Below are 19,153 nucleotides of genomic sequence, written 5' to 3'. Positions count from 1 at the left end.
CCCTCACCCCTCGCCACCCTTCCCTCCCTCATCATGTTCACTTCGCCCCTTTCTCCATCTCCTCCCTGTTTCCCTCCATCCTGCTATCACATCCTCCCACCCTTCTCCTTCCCCAGTCGCCCACTTTCCACGCAACCCCAATCTCTCCACTCTCCCCAGTAGCACTGCAACCTTTGAATCCACAGCCTATCATGGACAGATCGTGGCCAGTGAAGTTTCAACAGAAGGCGTTATGATTTTGAGAGTGGGTGCCGTGTTTATTAATCTTTCTTGGCAGCACTGGCTTGTGGGAGAGAGAAAAGAGGAATGTATGGTTTGAAGAAAGGCCTGCTATTTGAAATCGGGATGTATCAGTGCTTTTAGTAGTATCAACTCCAACTCTTATTGCACATATGCCTTCAGACACAGATACACACCGAGACACACATGCTCGTTCGCATGCATACACACAAACAGCCAAACTATTGACTGTTTTCAAATGAGAATTTGTTTCTCCATTTAGCCTTTGCTGTGTTTAAACAGACAGTGAAAGAACAGACTTTGATCCCTTGCTTTTTCCATCATTCCTCATTCACAAGCAAAATAAAGAGAAAGGTGCACCTGCTATTCAAAGACAAGCTAAGCTTGTGTCATCTTCTCTCTTTCCTTCTGAACCACAGACAGACCAGCTGCCTTTTGAAGTATCCTTCATGCCAGGGACAGAGACAGTGATAATACTCTCCCCTTATCTCCATTTCATACAGGTTATCTGAGTTAGAGAGTGACTTTCAGCTAACATAAATAACGCTCCAGTGGCCGGTGAATATGGCAAAGACATTTTAACCTTCTTGTGGACTGTATGTGCGGGTGTAAGGTAATTCTGATGACACACACTCATTCACAGCAGGAAGAACAACATCTAATTTCCATATCTGACACGTGTAAAGACCTGCTTTCTCTCTATAGTGTAAATATTCTGACAGTATATGATAATATTAGAATGATGAGAAACACCAAAATAAAATGTGAATTTAACCTTGACCAGTAGTACAATGCTTACCCCACACTCCATGGCTTCAGTGATAGACCTTTTACACAACCTTCCATGTGTGACATTAAAAACTGTTTTTTTTTCCTCCATGAAGCATTTAACAAATCAGTTTGTAAGACAGAAATGAATGAATCTGATAAGTTACAATAAAGCGTGAGTGAAAATAAATGGGCTTTCATGCTTTTTTTTTCTCCCCCGTCTCATTCTTGTTGATAAAGTCCAAATTAAGAATTAATACTGCATGGTTTTTCTGCAGTGGTTACATCTTTCATGCAAGCCTTTGTCAAAGAGTGCACATGGATGATTTTAAAATGGTACAAAATTATTAGATTTTTATTCTATCATAATGTTTTTTAGAAATGCAGCAATTTGTTGATTTGGAAAGCAGTTACTGTGTGTCCTGACCATCCCAGAGGCACGAAAGAAAAACTAATTGTGACTCTTTTGTCAGCCGTAGAAGAAGACTCGAAACATTCTGCACATCTTATTATCCTTTACAATTTTTTAAAGATCTGTTTATTCTTTAACCAAATTTCACCATCTAGCTGCTTCGAAACAACACTTTTTAAAAGTGTATATAGAAGAAAAAACTTATTTAATCACTAAAACAAGAATAAACACACACACACAGATGACTTTCTTACATATCTCGCCAAGGGTTATGGATGCTGGTAACTGTTGCTATGTATTCAAGCCTGGTGATTGGTGATGTGTCAAAGCTGCTTGCCAAATAGTTGATCACTGCAGCGGCCGGCACTCGGGGAGCAGAACACAGAAGAGAACAGAGCGGTATCCAGATGGTCTATGGGCTTAGACTACCCAGAGCGCTTTGAGAGATTGGATTGATTTGCCCTCCGTGATATCAGTGAACACAGCCCAACACATGAGGGGGGCTTCAGCAAGGGGTGACATAAATACAGGCTCAAAAGCAATACACAAAATGTACACTTTCTGTCCTGAAGCGTTGGCTACAAATAAGTCATCTCTTGCAGAGATTCGGTAATTAGAGCATGGGTCTGCTTTCTCCTCCCTGTGACCCTTGAGCCTGTGTGTAAAGCGCGCGAATTTGGGAGAAACAGAAACCGAGAATCCCTATCTCTCTCAACAGGACCGGAGATCAAACAGACTGTGTGAAATATAGAGCAGCAATAATTAGCAGCTGTTACAGCATCAAACCTTTCCCAGAGTTTAATTTGGAGACACTCAAATGTGCTGCAACTTCTGCGTCCTCAAATGCTGATAATCACAGAGATCATATAAAAGCAAACTGCTCCAGTTCATAACTCCGACTCTCTAATGGGGAAATCCATGAAAACAGTCGCACACAAAAGAACCTAAGAGGTGGAGATTGAACGCTAAACACAGCGTGTCATTTCAAAAGCCTATTTATCCATGAATAGCGAGGCAATAGCGGAATCTTCACATTATTATATCACTAGATTTTTAGGCTCCCACGCACACACTTATCCAAACTGGGGTCACATGAAAATTAGCAATCGCAATATCACTGTACTTTCTGTCAGTGACTGATTAAACCATTACCTAAGCCCCAAGATTCGCCCCCTGGTGTGTACATGTTTTGCTGCTGTGTGAGCACACACACACACACACACACTCAGGAGTGTGAGTTGATTTATGATGGAGAGGAAGCGGTTTCTTCAGTCAATCGCTTCTGAGAATTAATGAGGAATAAAAACTAAAGCTGGCACTCGGTCAAAATACACCAGCAGTCACAGAGAGCTCACTGCTGAGGCAGGGTCGCCTCTATTGGCACCGCATTTGATTGTTAGATTGCGGGTAGGCTATAGATTGCACTGAGCAAAAAGAGCCCCTTACGGCTACTGAAATGCTCCATCGACCTAAATTGCAGTGTTGTATAAATGAGACACTTCCCCGTCTCTTGCTCGCTTCCTTTCTTTCCCTTTTTTGCGATCTCGCCTCCTACCCTTCTCTTTGATTCAACCAGGTCAGTGGGGCTGCCTTCAGCTCCCCCGGCTGTTCTCTGACTGTGCAGAAGGAAAGGCACCATTACACTTTGTCATCTCAATTCCCTTCATTCAGACCATATCTTTTACATGTTTGAATGCTGTTGTACTGCACAGACCTTTGCAGCGCAATGTGCTTTTGTGGTGTTATTATTACAGCGCCCTTCCTATTCCTCTTCCCCCCACAGTGACATTCATTAAAAGTTTTCCTTGTGCTGTAAAAGAGACTGTAATACAGTTTCTCTCCAATTTTCCCTCTTTTTACTGGATCTCTGTACACTCCTAGGTGTAGGTGTTATACTAACAGCAAGGGTATTATTCTAACTGTTTTATTCAACCACCAAATGACACTGAAGCAAAAAGGAAAATAATGTAAAAAAGAAGAAGAAGAGGGTAGAAATTCTCTTTTTCGTGAGTTGAATAGCGAGATGATCCTTTAATCACATATTTTATCATATAGGACTCTGAATTTTCTGTGATTTTGATGCATCACCTTGTTAGCTTTTGTGAGCTTTTGAACTTCCATAAAAGAGTACACTTCAAAGAGTAATCTGTCACCACTGATGCATAAGAGATACTGCTCAGACAGGTGTAATATATGGAAAGCTAAGCGGATCCAGGCTGTTTAGAGCTTTTACATCAAAAACGTTGCATTACTGTGTATAATTCTGAACCACGTAAAGCCAATTTATCATAGAGATTGCTAGTCTATTTTTTTGTGTTATTTCAATTATTTACTTTTTGCTTGGCTTTCTCGTTGAGTCAAAACTTGTTTGCGTAAGACTTGTATTATGTGGAAATGACTATGTGAATTTTGGTCTACAATGGATTTAAGGATTAGGGAAGGTGGTGGGCTAAGCGATACTCTAACATGTGGCACAGTCCCCCAAGGACATGACACTGTCAGCACATTGCTTACACTCATCTGCACACATACACACACACATATACACAGAGAGGTATAATAGGGTATAATTTAGGGGGCTGTAATAGTGAGATGTGATGCTCGGTGGTAAGACAGCATGCCTAATTCCTCGGTTATGTTATCTCTGAGAGACAGATGTTCCCACCAAAGATTACTATGCACACACACACAAACTGCGAGCGTGCAGAGATGCACAAACCCATTCAATCCTCAGACAATAGCAGCAGTGGGAAGAGTCTAAAATAGCCATATTGACCAAAAACACAGATCAATGATGAAGATGACTTTTCTGAGAGTTATTTACGAGAGTTTCTCCAGAAAACTAATGAGGAAAAAAAACCCTCATAGTTTTCCCTCAACAAATCTTACATTTAAGAGTCAAATAAATCATAACGGACATAACCTTGCGCCTCACTGAATATTTTAATGATCACACAAGTCCCACAAAGCTGTGGGGTTTGTGTGTCAATTCATCAGCGGGGTTTTCCAGGCCGTGCACACAGTTCATCTATTAGGAAACTGTTCTATAGGCGAAATGGTTTCACAGCAGAGGATAAAGGTCAATGTATTCATGGCTGTCAGGAAAACCCTTTGGTTAGATAACATCACTTGCATTACGTTGTTAATTCACAATTTGGATGCACAGCCACAGCGTTAAGAACATGATGGGGATGAAGGACGCACAGTTCCTGTCAATCCTAAAGTCAGTCGAGACGATTTTGTCCGATCGTCTTTGTCCTGCTTATCTGATTTTCTGTCGCCTCCTAGGCTCTTGCTTTGCATCCCAGAATATCCATGAGCCTCTCCAGCATCCCGAGTGCCCAAGACTCAAAAAGAGCAAAAAAACAGCAGCTTTGAAAGGGTGAACAAATTGCTTGTATACCCTAAACCAAATATGAGTGCTTAAGCGTGACTTCAAGGGGACAGTTTACATAAATGAACATGTGAATGTGCGTATAAACAGTCAAACTACCTCTCAAACTCTTTTCTCCTCTGAGCTTTGATCCCCCTCCTCCTGCTTCCGTTTAACTGGTTTCAGCATTAAGTCTCCAGATTCTGATAATTTCCCCCTTAATCCCTTCAGAGGAGCACCCTGCTTAACTCTCTAATTAAGTCAACGACACATTCACCAGCACAGGATAAACAGCACACGCACACAGCTAGGAGTATCTAGCGATCTGATGCACGGACAACTGGTGGTTCCTGGATTGGGGAGTTTGTGTGTGTGTGAGAGAGAGAGAATGAGTGTTTGTGTGACTGTATTTCAATGATTAAGTCCCAATCAGGAGGTTGTTATGACAACACATGCATTTTTAAGCTGTTAATCCAGGATTATTCTCCCCTCCGCTCATCTCATTACCGTCGATTATTAAATAAATTAAAAAAAAAAGAAAGAAAGAAAGAAAAAAACCCACATACAAATGCACACAGACACACACCCTAATTATGGACTGGTTTCTCTGGAGATTGGAGACCTTTGCACTGTGTGTTCAAAGACATTTTTGCACACAGGTAAAAACAACTTACTGCATCTCAGACATTACCTATATACACAATGAAGCGATCACACTTCATAGATAAAAAGGCATGGCCATATATTAATAGAAGTATGATTATTACTGTATTTTTGGCACACTCAGAGACCAATTCTGGCCTTTCAGAGAGGAATTTCCAGCCAGAGCTGGAAAGAAAGCAAGCAAACAGTGAGTGTCCTTTACCGGTGATTGAATGTGTGTCCTTGTGTAGTATCTGCACACCCCTCTCTCAGCGAGAGAAAGTATTCCTGCGGTGCTGAAGCTGATGCACAGGTGAGAGATTTTGAGATCACCTAAGGCTTTGTGCCGACTATGGCCCACTCACACTAGGTCAGCTCAGAATAACCAGAAAGGGCTGACCGCCAGTGCTCACTCGCCCCTGGAGTCATTAATCACACCACACCACAAATGAGCCGCATGGACGGACACACACACACGCACAGAAAAAAAACACACACACAGTGGAGCTTGTTTTAATTATAAAAGGCAAATGCTAGATGACAGCATCGCTCCAGGTAGTCATTCCTCAAGGCCTGCACTGGTACATTACCATGTACCAAACATCACAGACATTGAATATTTCTGAGCAAAGCCCAGTCCACAAATAACAACACATCAGATCACATTAAGCTACGATAATCTGCTGCATATACAAATACACACACAGCATTATATCTGTAACTTTTCTCCTGAGCTGTATTTTATGCTCCTTAAACACTAACGCGCACTATCAACTCACACTATCTGAACCCCCACATTCCCAAACAGACCTCTCAGCTTGCAGTCGGGTCACTATCGGGATCGGGATCTCAGATAACGTTTCCATTTACCGGTTATGAAATTCTTCAAAGGGGCCGTGCAGCAGCGAAAGCCTGTGGTGTGTCATGTTTGTTAACAGGCATGGTGCATGGAGAAATACTCCGTGGAGGTTGTGCGTTGGTGAATGTCTGTCGCATGGAGCAGTCCCTCCTGCTAAAGGCATCTAGGGAGAAAAACTCGACACGCACCAAAAATATATCAAAGCGCAAAAGTCACAGCTCATACACCTACATAGAGACACGCATTCTCTATGCTAAAAAAATCTAATCAAACAGATGCTTAAAACTGAGGCAGCTAAGAGACGCCGACTGACTGCCTGCATGTTTGAAAGGCAACAAAAGGATAATACGATGTTGCAGTGTGGAAAAACTCTATCCAAATTTTTCATACATTAGCTTTCAAACATGTCATCATCTAGTTAACTGCCATGTTGTGAATGTTTCACACTTTGGGTTTTTCTGCTGTTGATAAAACTGTTCGAGCGACATAATTATCTTGCCACACACATGCACGCACGCACACAGTCACCCACTCAGATTTCAAAGCACTCTCTTCACCTTGCTGCACTCGGCTCTAAAGAAAGTGAAAAGCTTCTGTCCGTTATTGAGGTACGACAAAACATAACCCTGCCTGAGCATTTAAAAGCTAGTTTCTCCTTTCTGAAAGGGCTCAAGTCACTTTCAACAGTCAAGCTCAGAGAATCGCTTTCTGCATCAGGTAGTCAAATTCTCTTTTATGTCTTGTTGAATTAAATGAGCTCTAAAGCAGGAGAATGAAATGAAATGCACATAAACTTAACATAACAGAGCTGCATGTAAAGTTGGCATTTCGAGTAACTCTTACATGAGATGGCTCACTCTGCACTCTCAGAGGGGAACGCTCCTGCTGTCGTACTGAGGAAGAGCTGAAGTAATTAACATGCTCCCTTTGTGTTGTTGTTTGTATGTGTCGTGTATGTTTGCTTGTAGAAACCGAGCGTGGGTGCGCATAAGAGGTAAAAAAGCCTTCAAAGGTGCTCAGCTTCTGCTGCTGCTGAGATGTAAAGCTTTAAAACTCATTTCTTAATAAACTTCTGTCAAGGAGATTAAGGGAAGCATTACTCAAGTACGGACTTATTTCAGTGAAAGCATTAAACAACTGGCTGAAAGAGATTGAGGAGACTGCTGCTTTTAATGCCGCTCTTTTGTGCATATCAGTGGATTTCAGATTTAATCGTTGATAAGCAGGTGGAAGAGGAAAACCATTTAAAAAAAGGCACCTTTGAGATCTCATGAACTAGAGAGAGACATGATGGGAGAAAAGTGAAATCACAAAATACAAGCAGGGAGGTGCGGTCAGTGTTCCATGGGTGCTTCTGCATCCTCCTCTTCATCATCATCACTACAGGGTTCAAAATCTTCATCCAAGGCTGGATCTGCATCCTCTCCCTCCACCTCTCCCCCCAGCTCGCCCAGAAGCTGCTCCACGTGCTCCAACATCGGCTGGTCGTCACATCGAAGCTTATTGTACAGCTGGCAGAGCGAAAAAGACAAAAAACAAAGAATGATGCAAGCGTATAATAGAGTCGTGGGTACACTGGAAAACATGAAAATGTTGACTAGAACGTAGGTTATAAAGCAGAGATCCAAACAGAAAGTGCAAAATTATACTGTAGAGGCAACTGAAGTAATGATATGGTGAGTGAAAGGCTCTCAGCAGAAGCTTGGTCACTACCACATTCATAAGCAGGAGATTTGAGTTGAGGGAAGTAAGCAGCCCTCAGGTTTTAAGTCTCTAAATGCCGGTTAGGACATTTGAAATATCCAAAATCATCTGCATTCTGTCAGCACAGCAGCCCACAAAACGCTGGTAAACAGTTTTTGTCTTTATTTTGGCAAATCAGCACATTTGATGCACAATCCAGCCGAGGAGGCAGAAAGACCATTTATCTTCCTCTTTCAACATGCATGCACACACAGACACGGAGAAATGTATCCTGAATCGAAGCGCATATGGTTGTGTTATAATCAGAGTTACCCCAGTGAAACACGCTGTGAGAAAGCAAGATAGAAAACTCCCGTTCTCTAAGCAGCTAGTAGATTTATCTCTGGTAAAATACTCTGCTTGTGTGTAATTGCTGAACTTAAAATGGAGCTGGGTGATAAAACTACTCGGGCTACCAATAAGGACAGCGAGCACAAGACTACGCTTCTGTGTGCAAATACATTACATAAACACGGGAGAGAGGATGCAGCGATTCATATTTTTGCTGCTCTTTCCAGAAACAAAACTAGAGAGGGGGGAAAAGGCAGTTGGTGGATTTATATAATCTAAGAATATAACTCTATTTCGTCTACCAAATGCAGTTAAAACCAAGCACACAGTGTTTTATGCTCACGGACAATCAGCAGCTGAGTGCCATCATTCTTACTAAAAGTGTAACAAGGCCATGAGAGTGAAGAAGAGTGTGTGTGACTGCTTTGCCCCAGGACCAGTCTCTAAGCAACAGCAGGTCCTGACAGGAGACATGCAGTCCCATGGGAACTCATTTGGAGCGTTAGAATGTGCAGAGTGTGTGTTTGTGTGTGTGTGTGTGTGTGTGTGTGTGTGTGTGTGTGTGTGTGTGTGTGTGTGTGTGTGTGTGTGTGTGTGTGTACTTAAGTGGATGCTGTCTCTGCAGGTTGGAGCTCCAAGGAGGTGGAGTGTGACCTAGGTCCAGGCACAGGGTCTGATGCAGAGGGGATTTGACCCTCTCAGACTCTTTAGAGCACCACACACACACACACACACACACACACACACACACACACACACACACACACACACACACACACACACACACATTCTGCCAGTATCACTCTGAAATGCCTAGAGATGTTTTTCTACACCAAACAAAGTTGGGTTGGGTTTATACTAGATTTGCCTCAATACCCAGAATAATTGCACACTGCAGCCTTGGGTAATAAGTAGCGGGCAGTGGATGTCTTTCAAAAAGGAAATAATCTAGCAGATACAGTGAACATCTGCAAAGGTGCTCTATGTTCTACCATACTGAGCGTTACTTGGAAATTGTATTTATATGTAGATATACGTACTACAAATCAATAGCACATTGTGTCTGCTGGACAGGGTGCGATTATTCAACGTGATACTTTCAGCTAGCTAAACAAACCAGAGCTATTCTTTACACATTCTGCAATGAGTGCTGCTGAGATCAGCACTGCCGTCGCAAAAAAACAAGCATTTCTCATTTACAACAGCCTATGTTTTTTCTTCTCCCTTTCACGGCTCAGAGAGCTGCCTGAAGAGGGAGGGAGAATGCGGCTGATCGTATAACCTTTTCATGGTCCACTTTGCTCTACTTTCAAGCCCTAAGTCACTGCCCAAAGCACGCTTGAATAGGGACATAACGACTCAGACACACTCACATACATGCAGCATATTATACACCTGCACATACAGAGGTGTACCGACAGCGATGCGCGCTTGCTATTCCTTTTTTAAGCTGTTGTTCAGAGGTTGGTAATGTTGATCTGTCTGTCAGATGTGAATACAGCTCCATCTGATGTTTGTGGGTCCAAATATCTCAGCAATTATTAGATTATTTGCCATTACATTTAGTGCATGCATTCAAGAGGGTAATGACCAAAGACTTGGCTGTGCCCCATATTCAAAGATATATCTCAGTATCTATATAAAGGATACGTACCAAATTTTGTTCTACCAGGGTGATCATCAAAACAAAATGTAACTTCTGCCAACATATATTGGTTTATAGCAGCATACCTGCAAAAGTAATGATACTCTTCAGCCTGTTAGCATCTTTACCAACACTGACAAGTGCCTTAAGTATTTATTTTAAACTGGTTGTTTTCCATCAACTGGTCGTCACAGCAGTTCATCTGCCTCACCCCATCCCTAGCATCCTCTTCTGTCAAACCAACTCTCTACATGTCCCCTCTCACTTCATCCATAAACTTTCTCTGAGGTCTTTCTCTTTCCCTCCTGCCTGGAAGCTCCATATTTAACATCCTTTGTCCAATATATCCACTACCCCTCCCCTGCACATGTCCAAACCATCTTGCCTCGCTTACTTTGTCTTCAAACTGCTCCGCCTGAGCTGTCCCTATGATGTACTCATCTCTAATCCTGTCCCTTCTGGTCACTCCAAACTAAAATCTTGGCATCTTTAAGCTTAAACCAGTGTTATGACTAAATAGAGCCTCAAAGAGTTCAAAGTGTGGCCACATATTTTGTTATTTCATCATGGGACATTCCTGAAATGACAATTTTAATTAAAAGATGGTGAGTTGTAAATTTGATCGAATATCTTTAGAATTAACTTAAAAAAAATATCGAGTGCACATAAAATGTATTAGTATTGTATGTTATTTCTTAAGGTTCAAGAATGTTTCTGCTGTGCCTGTTGCCAGTGCATGTTCACCTGGGAACTGGAGAAAAATAAATTGAAAGTTATAATTCATCACTGAGCTCCAGGTTCTCCGACATTTAGTAACGCGATCCACTATAAATCAACATGGCAGCACTCAGTGAAGAAATTTCTGCTGAGAAGAGTTGGCAAGTTTGAGCTCATGATAACGACAGCATCAGCTCCGATCACCGGTAATAGAATTGAATGGGCCCATGAAATTTAATTCAAAACAGAATTATGTTTATTTCAAGTAAGCAACGGTGCTTTGGGAGCTGAATGAAGCCTCATTCTGTTTATGGTCATTAAATAAAACCTGCAGGGGCCTTCTGCTTGTTTTGAAATATCGAACAGTAAAGAAGAAAAAGTCAAAAATGCATTAACTCAACACTCCAATTAAGCAAAGACAAAGATGTCTGATGTGTTGTTCCTTTTTTTTTTTTTTAAATGACATCAGAAACAGCAGTATGCGACATTACGTGATGGCAGAGCTTCAGTTCATCCTTTGTCATTTTTTTTTTTTTTTTAATAAATAGGACAGGGGGAATGAATGAGAGAAAGAGGGGGAGAGAAAGAAAGAAAACCAAAGGGGAGAAGAGACGGTGAGAAGGGGGGGGAAGAGAGAGAAAAGAAAAAAAAAAGAACTCCTGGGTCACCTGTATGGAGAAAAAAAAACAAACAAACAAAAAAAACAAACAGAGGAGACAGCAAACAACAAAGAGCAACATAATAATAGAGAAAACAAAGCACCATCACAATAAACTAGCTAGCCATAGATATCAATATTTACTAAATAATAAACGATATTGTGCAGCACGCAAGATAGACAGCGCACAGTGTGCTTTGAGGCAGCAGCCAAGAAAGCTTTAGTCCGCGTCTGTGAATACCCATGTGTGCATACCTGTGTGGATCAGCATGCTTGCATTCCAAAGGTTTCTCCATGTAATGATCTGCTAGGGAGTGTGGGGGGGCCACAGCCCCGTCCTCCAGGGTGTGAAGCGGGTATGGAGGAGATCAAAACTCCAGACATCCAGAGGCCCCCAGAACACAAGAGACCATGGAAGACCAACAGAGGGGCAGCCGCGCCACTGTCCCAGTAAGAGCTGAGGAGAGTCCCAGATGAGGGCTCGCCCAGCAGCCGCGGAGCAGAAGCCAGGGGGAGTTGCAGTGACGCGCCCGTGAGCTCCGCCGGCCCCCAGCTGTGCCTGAGTGACCGAGCCCCAGGCCGAGAGGCCGGGGGCACCCCACCTCCAAAGGGGCCCGAGCGAGCCCCAGGCCCCAGGCCCCGACAAGCGGCCGCCAAGGAGTGAGCCGGTGTGTACCCGGACGCCCACCCCCAGACACAAAGAACCACCAACACACCGACACCTGAGGGAGTCCGCCACCGGCAGGGGAAGTGGTGGTGGGCCCATGAAATTTAATTCAAAACAGAATTATGTTTATTTCAAGTAAGCAACGGTGCTTTGGGAGCTGAATGAAGCCTCATTCTGTTTATGGTCATTAAATAAAACCTGCAGGGGCCTTCTGCTTGTTTTGAAATATCGAACAGTAAAGAAGAAAAAGTCAAAAATGCATTAACTCAACACTCCAATTAAGCAAAGACAAAGATGTCTGATGTGTTGTTCCTATGGTAGGAGTCAGCATAGATTAACAGGATTGTCCAGCACGAAGTGGACGAAAGTCTATTAAGCACAAACGTACCCTTCGCAGAAAATATATTTTCCTCTCATTTTTTGGTAGAAACCTTTTTTTTTAGAACTCGCACAAAAGGACAGGCTGATTACGCAGTAAAAGCCTAATCATTCCATCATTGTTCAACTTTTGCTCCACACCTGTGCTTAACTTCCACTTTCATCTCAGCCTTTATTTCATTTGGTAATACCTTCATTCTCCCATCTTGTGTCCTGACTATTTTCCCTCAGTGCACTTTCCTTTTGCCTTCTTTCACTTACATTCTTGCCAAATGACCTTCCTGTCAAGGAGGCAGACAGGTCTTCTTACGCTCATCAAGCACTTGTACTGATGCGAGCGCACACACACACACATATACTATTTTGAAGAATGATGGTAAAATCTTACTCTTCTTTTAAGTTTCTCCGTGACTACAATCAAGTTATCACCATCTTTTTCTTTGCCAAAACACAGCACTCCCAAAAACATGAGAGCTATAATTAAAGTAATTGTTTCAAAACATTTTCTACCTTTTAACTTCTCTGTATCACTGTCAGCAAAAACATCAACACACTCCGTCACCAGCAATGGTGCTTAGAGCTCATCATATCATCCACGATAACAACCCCTAATAATTTCAGACATGATGGAAAAGTGTGCAGAACAACCACATGTCAGCCTCAGATGACAATTTGCTACTTAAAAAAGAAGCTGCTTCAACAACCCCCAACATCTTTCGTGGGAACCCAGAAAACAGTTCCCATGAAGCAAACATGCTTCAAGGCAAAAATCACTGTGGATTAGAACCACACTATGAAGGACGAGGAGCTACTAGCAGCTGCAGATGCGCGACCCAAAGATAAACAACCAAGCATTGCTAGCTACTGATTAGGGCTGAACGATTATGGAAAATAATCTAATTGCGATTTTTTGCCCCAATATTGCGATTGCGATGCGATATGCGATTATTTTTTAAGGTCTTTGTCTTCTGTATTATTAAACAAAGACAAGCAATACATCATATAGTATGGCCAATACTATATTACATTAATTTTAAACTGTTCTTTCCTGGAAGACAGACCTCTGTTATGATGACATGAGGTGATGCATGAATTGATGACTGACATTTTTATTTAACTTCTTCAATCACAACAGTATATTTGAACATACACAATAGTTTATTTTTAGCTTACAAACATCTGAGCATAAAGTGCTGACAAGGAACCCTGGTGTAAACATTAAAATGAAAGTCAGTACAATGTGCAGATTGCAGAAATATACATAAACAAAATCAGTGGCTTTACCACACTCAGTTTTTCGACATCTGTGAACTACTAGACAGTCATTCAATTAAAAAATAATATTAAATAAATAAAACTAATAAATAAAAAATACACACATCTTACTGATCTCTGCAGTCAGTAACATTACACATAAAGTGCAAACATAATAGCAATTGTATAAACACACACACAAACACGCCTTTAAAGTTTAAAGGCGTGAAATTGGACGGTCTAGCCTTCTGAATCAGAAGGCTAGTTCTGATTAGCGTCACCGCTGTCTCGGTGGAGTTTAATAAACTCGGCCGTCTGCTTCTTGCTATCTAAAATATAACCAGACACTGGCGTAAATTCTCGACTGTCTCATACTTCTGTTTAATAAGTTTTCTGTTTGACGTTTAGTCAGCTGTGTGAAAACCAAGGAGGAACCCACCCGGGGGATTAATAAAGTTTTATTTTATCTAATCTAATAACTTTAATCTCAGCCAAACCGATTTACTCACGAACAAACAAAACACTGAAAAAGGCCCAACAATAACATTTTTAGGTTGTCTAAGTGACTTATATATTACGTTTAACCCGAGCAGCGAAACTCCGCGGTGATCTGAAAATGATGTGCCGGGAGTTGTGCCGTTCTCGGCCGCATCAGTAACCCTCGAGCTCCCGGCTAGCTGTCGAGCTGGTGGGTAGCAGACGCCTCTGAAAACGTCGAAGCACTTTTGCAAATATGGGATATCTTGATAAACCGAGCAGATATTTGATGTTTACACAACTACTTTCTCGCCTGAAAATATTTTAAAAGTTTATTTTGTGACCCAGAAAGATTAGTATGAGTAATTTTAAAACTTAGTAGCGGCCGCCATTGTTGGAAACTGGAGTTTGGCTGGGCCGCGCTATGAATTCTGGGATATGGTAGTAATTTGGACAGCCTTCGGCGCGTCGCTGTGACGTAATCGGTCTACAAATGCGGCCTCAGGAGGATGCAGCCCATGAATTTGGACATGTCCAGAGTATAATCGCAGCCTTTGCGGTTAGAAAATTGCACTTGATCATGTCGCGATATTATCGCAAATGCGATATATCGTTCAGCCCTACTACTGATGAAGCTACATGGTAGTAAAGGAGGGCTTCAAGCAGCTGGTTAAAAAGATAAAACATTCCCAGGTATAAAATGTTTCTCAGTTGTATTGCATAGCTCCTGAACACTCACAAGGTTAAGTTACTTTAGTCATTGTTTTTCTAAAGTGCTACAATTTCCAGAAAAACCCATAAATTCAGCTACTTTTATGCTTACATTTAACTTGGATATAATGGTGTGTCACCACTAGGGATGGGTATCGTTTAGGTTTTATCCGATACCGGTGCCAAATCGGCACTTTTGAAACGGTGCCGGTGCTTAAACGGTGCTCAAACCGGTGCTTAAAGAATGGAGAACACAAAATTGGTCCAAAAACCTCTCATGTTCAGCTGTTTTTTGTAAAAATATAACAATGTTAGCCTTTTCTGCAGCTATGGGGCATATATGGTATCACTCTTGGCTGGAAGCAGTGCTTAAACAATGGAAAAAACACAAACTTTGTCCTAAACCTCTCATGTTTAACTGTTTTCCACTTTTTCTTTGGTCATTTTAGCCTTTTTAGCCAGGGTGAAGGGAGTATCTGCCATCAAACAAGAAGACAGCAGCATGTAGCTATGATGATGTTTGCTAGTTCACCTTACATGCATTAATGTAATAACGTGGTTAGCCTACTCACACAGAGAAGAACGGCTGCTGCTGCCGTCATCATCCCTGCTACACTGGCAGGGCTAGGGGCCAGGACTCTCCTCTTCGTGTTTTTGGGGGATGTTGCATAACAGGCAACCCACCTGCAGTAGATGTGCTCGGTGTGAGGTCTCGCAGCAAGCTATCAAATACGGCGCATTTCTGGGCTTTTAAAAAAACGCTATGCGTCGCCAGGTGTTTCATCGGATTTGAGGTGTTACCTCCTTTGACAGTATCACAGTATCAGCTTAAAGCACTTGTTGCAGGCTGCTGAGTTTGCATATTTTGCTATGAAGTACAGCCAGACTTTTAACCGCTTCGCCTTGGGCATTTTTAATCTGTAGCTCTGCTTTAACAGAACGTACGTACGTACCTGGCCCCGCCTACTATCCTCGGAAACGTAAAATGATTGGCTAGAATCTAAAGTGTATCACAGCTCAGGAAAAAAAAGCACCGAAATAAAGCACCGAAATGTGCGCTGCTTTTCGGTCTGGTTACTACCGTTTATGTCAGAACCGGTGCCATCATGGCACCGGACACCGGTACCCATCCCTAGTCACCACTAATGCTGCTGCTGCTGGTACCTTGACTGAACAGATTCACACTTTGAATTAGGAAGCGTGCCATCAATGACAGTAGCTCATGTGAAAAGGAAGATGAAAATTGCCCTTCATTTCTTACATACACAAATGCTGGTGTCTGCAAGCATCGATAAAACTTTGATCAGTATTTTTTGCTACATCTTTAGATAAATAACCATAAATAAATACGTTTTCTTGTAATATTGTGATATAGTTTTGAGGCTGGCCCCTAATTAGAGCTCCTTTGAATGTGAAGTGATGGCCAAAAACTCACACACACACATATGCACACGCTTACAACTTAACACCTCAGTCCCCCAGTCACAGCCTTGCAGGGAAAGGCATTAAAATTACATGACAAGCACACCTTAGACCAATCCTACCCACAATCTGTGCTCATGGGATACCGTCTCAGACACTTCAAATAGTAAAGCTTTTGACCTCTGTTTGCCCTAGCTGCCTTGCAGCTTCTTTGCACACACACACACACACACACACACACACACACACACACACACACACACACACACACACACACACACACACACACACACACACACACACACACACACACACACACACACACACACACATATATAACATTGTCCTCTGTGCATACACTGCAGATCCCTCTTCAATCGCACCCTATCTGGCTGAGACTCAAATTCCATTTCACGTCCGGTTTACTATTGATTTTACCCTCGCCACTATTCACCAGCTACACGCCCCGCACCTACACACACCCAACATCCAATCTGTTCCCTCCTCACCCCCCCATTTTTTATTTTTCTACTCCTGCTCTCCCTCCTACACTTCCTATTTGTCCTCTTGACCCATCCATTCTTGCCCATCATTCCTTTGTAGAGCCTCACAGCTGAATATAGTGCATGAGAGTGAACAAGTATCGATCAGGAAAAAAGATGAATGACAAACAATTTCTTAACAAATAATATGCATGCAAGCTGGCACACACAACTAAATTAAATGTATGCATCAACATAAGAGCACCTATGAATGCCTGAATGCTCAGTATATCATGCGCGCACACACACACAGACAAAGCCATAAAGTATGCACAGAAGTGGACCGGCGCCAAAACAAGCCATTGGGCTTTGAGGCCTCATTTCCATGTTGGAGACCATTTTAACTAGCAGACTGACTCATCGTTAATTATTAACACTCACAGTAATGCTCAGAAACAAAGCTCGGATATATTAAAAAAATGTTTTTATATCCAAGCTTTGTTTGCACATCGCGGCTACACAATGCACAGATGCACACATCTGTACATTGTGTACCAAGCTGTGGAATTAAATGTACCACGAGGGGGCTGTTTTCCCTCCACATTCCATCTCACCTTTTCAAGGTCTTTGTGCATTTACCTTTCACATTATTCTGCGCCTGTTGCTTCGCTCACTCTACAAAGAAACTGCTTTGCTGTTTACTTGTCATGCTCCGATGCCTCACCCAATTCTTTGCCAGTCTTTCACCTTTTTATTCCTTTGCATTCTTTTTTTTGTCCATGCAAAGAATGGCTTAGTACTTAAATGACCCTATTTCTCAGTTCCATTTTTTTTTCTGATTGTTTTATTTTTTCTCCCCAGTTATTAAATCTCACACACTGCACACACTTATTTTTATCCTGATAGATTCTTCCATTCTCCTGCTTGGCAGCTCCAAGTCCACCTCGCTCCCATCTCAGTTGTGGACATCACCAGTGGAAGCCTGTTAGATAGGCCCATCAATACACCGCTGGCCACAGAGACAGACGTCAATATATTGTCACTAAGCTGTCCCTACTCATCTCTAGAAGAACACGGCAGGGTAGGAGAGAAGGAAAAGGGGTGTGTAGTTGGGTGAGGAGGTGAAATGGAGAGGAAAGCAAAGAGTGGAAGAAAAAAAGAAAAAAGAAAAATCAGAGGTGGGGCCTGCCATCCGTCACTCCGTGCTGTCTGATTTACAAGCCTATTGGATTTTAGACTAACATGAATCACTGCTCCATAGAGGCATTACTCCCTGACAGAACGACAGAATGAATTAGACAGTGTGCTCGTGTGTGTGAGGGGGAATAGGAAAGAGAGTAGGGGGTATATTTACACTTCTTTGAGATTATACAAAGACATTTCCGCAGCAACAATGAAGCTTAGCTAGGATCGTCTCACATTCGCAGTACTGCATGTACCCTTTCTATGACAACCAGCTCTCAGAAGAATTAACTATTGTGACAGTGTGCTGGATATAACCATCTGTACCCACAATTACTACTCAGAAACTACGAAAGGAAACACATAACTAGAATATAAAAATACAAACTGTATATTGGTCTGCAGCTAATCATGCGTTAATTATAGATTGATCTAAAGATTGTGTTCTTGATCTATTTGGAAGAATTTTATTTTTAATTACAGAAAAAATAGGAAGAAATGTTCATCACAATTAGTCAGACCTCAGAGTGGCATCTTCATGTTCTTTGTTTTTGCCGAACCAGAAAAACATTTCGTTAACTGTAATGTAAGACAAATAATCACCATTGAGAAGTCGGGACCATAACATATTTTGTTCCATTTTTGCATGTATACGGCCAAAAGACAATGAGGCACTGGCCATGGGATTCTGATAACTAAGATGGATAAATGTGATGTACTAGAAGTTAAAAAAAAAAGTCCTGAAAGGACATGCTTTAGTGAAGTACACACACATGTGTTACAATGGCAGTGCAGTGTCAAAGAATCATTTATTTTGAGATCACAGATAATTGACAGCTATACTGAGCTTTAGATTTAATGGCTCATATTACAACCCTGTTTGCTTTTATGTAAAATGCACATTTAAAAAAATGACTTGCATCATCAAATAGCTGAATAATTGTAGCACACAGACTTTCAACAAATGTTTAAACCTGCTGGAACACGTCTTAATTTAAGTTATGTGGTATTCCAAGCAGATTCTAAGGTGGGTTTGGAGTTCTTTACAACTCTGGTTGAATAAATGATTCAAAAGTTTAGGAACAGTGCTTGAAAAAAAAAAAAATGGTGGATTTCATCATCTACGCAACATAACATTAAATTATGCAGAGAATCTGAAGGAATCTTTCTAAGCAAGGGACAAGGCTAAAAATCAGTGCCGAGTTGCCTTGCTCTTCAGACCTTTAGTCAGT

At 41.8% G+C, this 19,153-nt stretch overlaps 2 protein-coding genes across 3 annotated transcripts in view; one reads left to right on the top strand and one right to left on the bottom strand.

Moving 5' to 3' along the window:
* The window catches only part of znf804b (zinc finger protein 804B), a 37,437-nt gene extending 31,652 nt beyond the window's left edge, over positions 1 to 5,785 (top strand). The window contains 1 exon segment of the mRNA XM_080896635.1: positions 1 to 5,785. Within this exon segment, the coding sequence (XP_080752761.1) occupies positions 1 to 162 (162 nt within the window). The 3' untranslated portion in view covers positions 163 to 5,785.
* Positions 5,786 to 5,932: 147 nt separating this feature from the next.
* The window catches only part of LOC308405865 (uncharacterized protein), a 30,938-nt gene continuing 17,717 nt past the window's right edge, over positions 5,933 to 19,153 (bottom strand). For both annotated transcript variants that reach the window (XM_080896637.1, XM_080896636.1), the window contains exon 11: positions 5,933 to 7,805. In XM_080896637.1, the coding sequence (XP_080752763.1) occupies positions 7,629 to 7,805 (177 nt within the window). In that variant the 3' untranslated portion in view covers positions 5,933 to 7,628. The remainder of the gene's footprint in view (positions 7,806 to 19,153) is intronic.

This window comes from Rhamphochromis sp. 'chilingali', assembly GCF_963969265.1.
Source record: "Rhamphochromis sp. 'chilingali' genome assembly, chromosome: 11".
In the NCBI taxonomy this organism is placed as follows: Eukaryota; Metazoa; Chordata; class Actinopteri; order Cichliformes; family Cichlidae; genus Rhamphochromis; species Rhamphochromis sp. 'chilingali'.
Note: the sequence above shows the minus strand (reverse complement) of the source record. Positions and strands in the feature narration are given on the sequence as shown.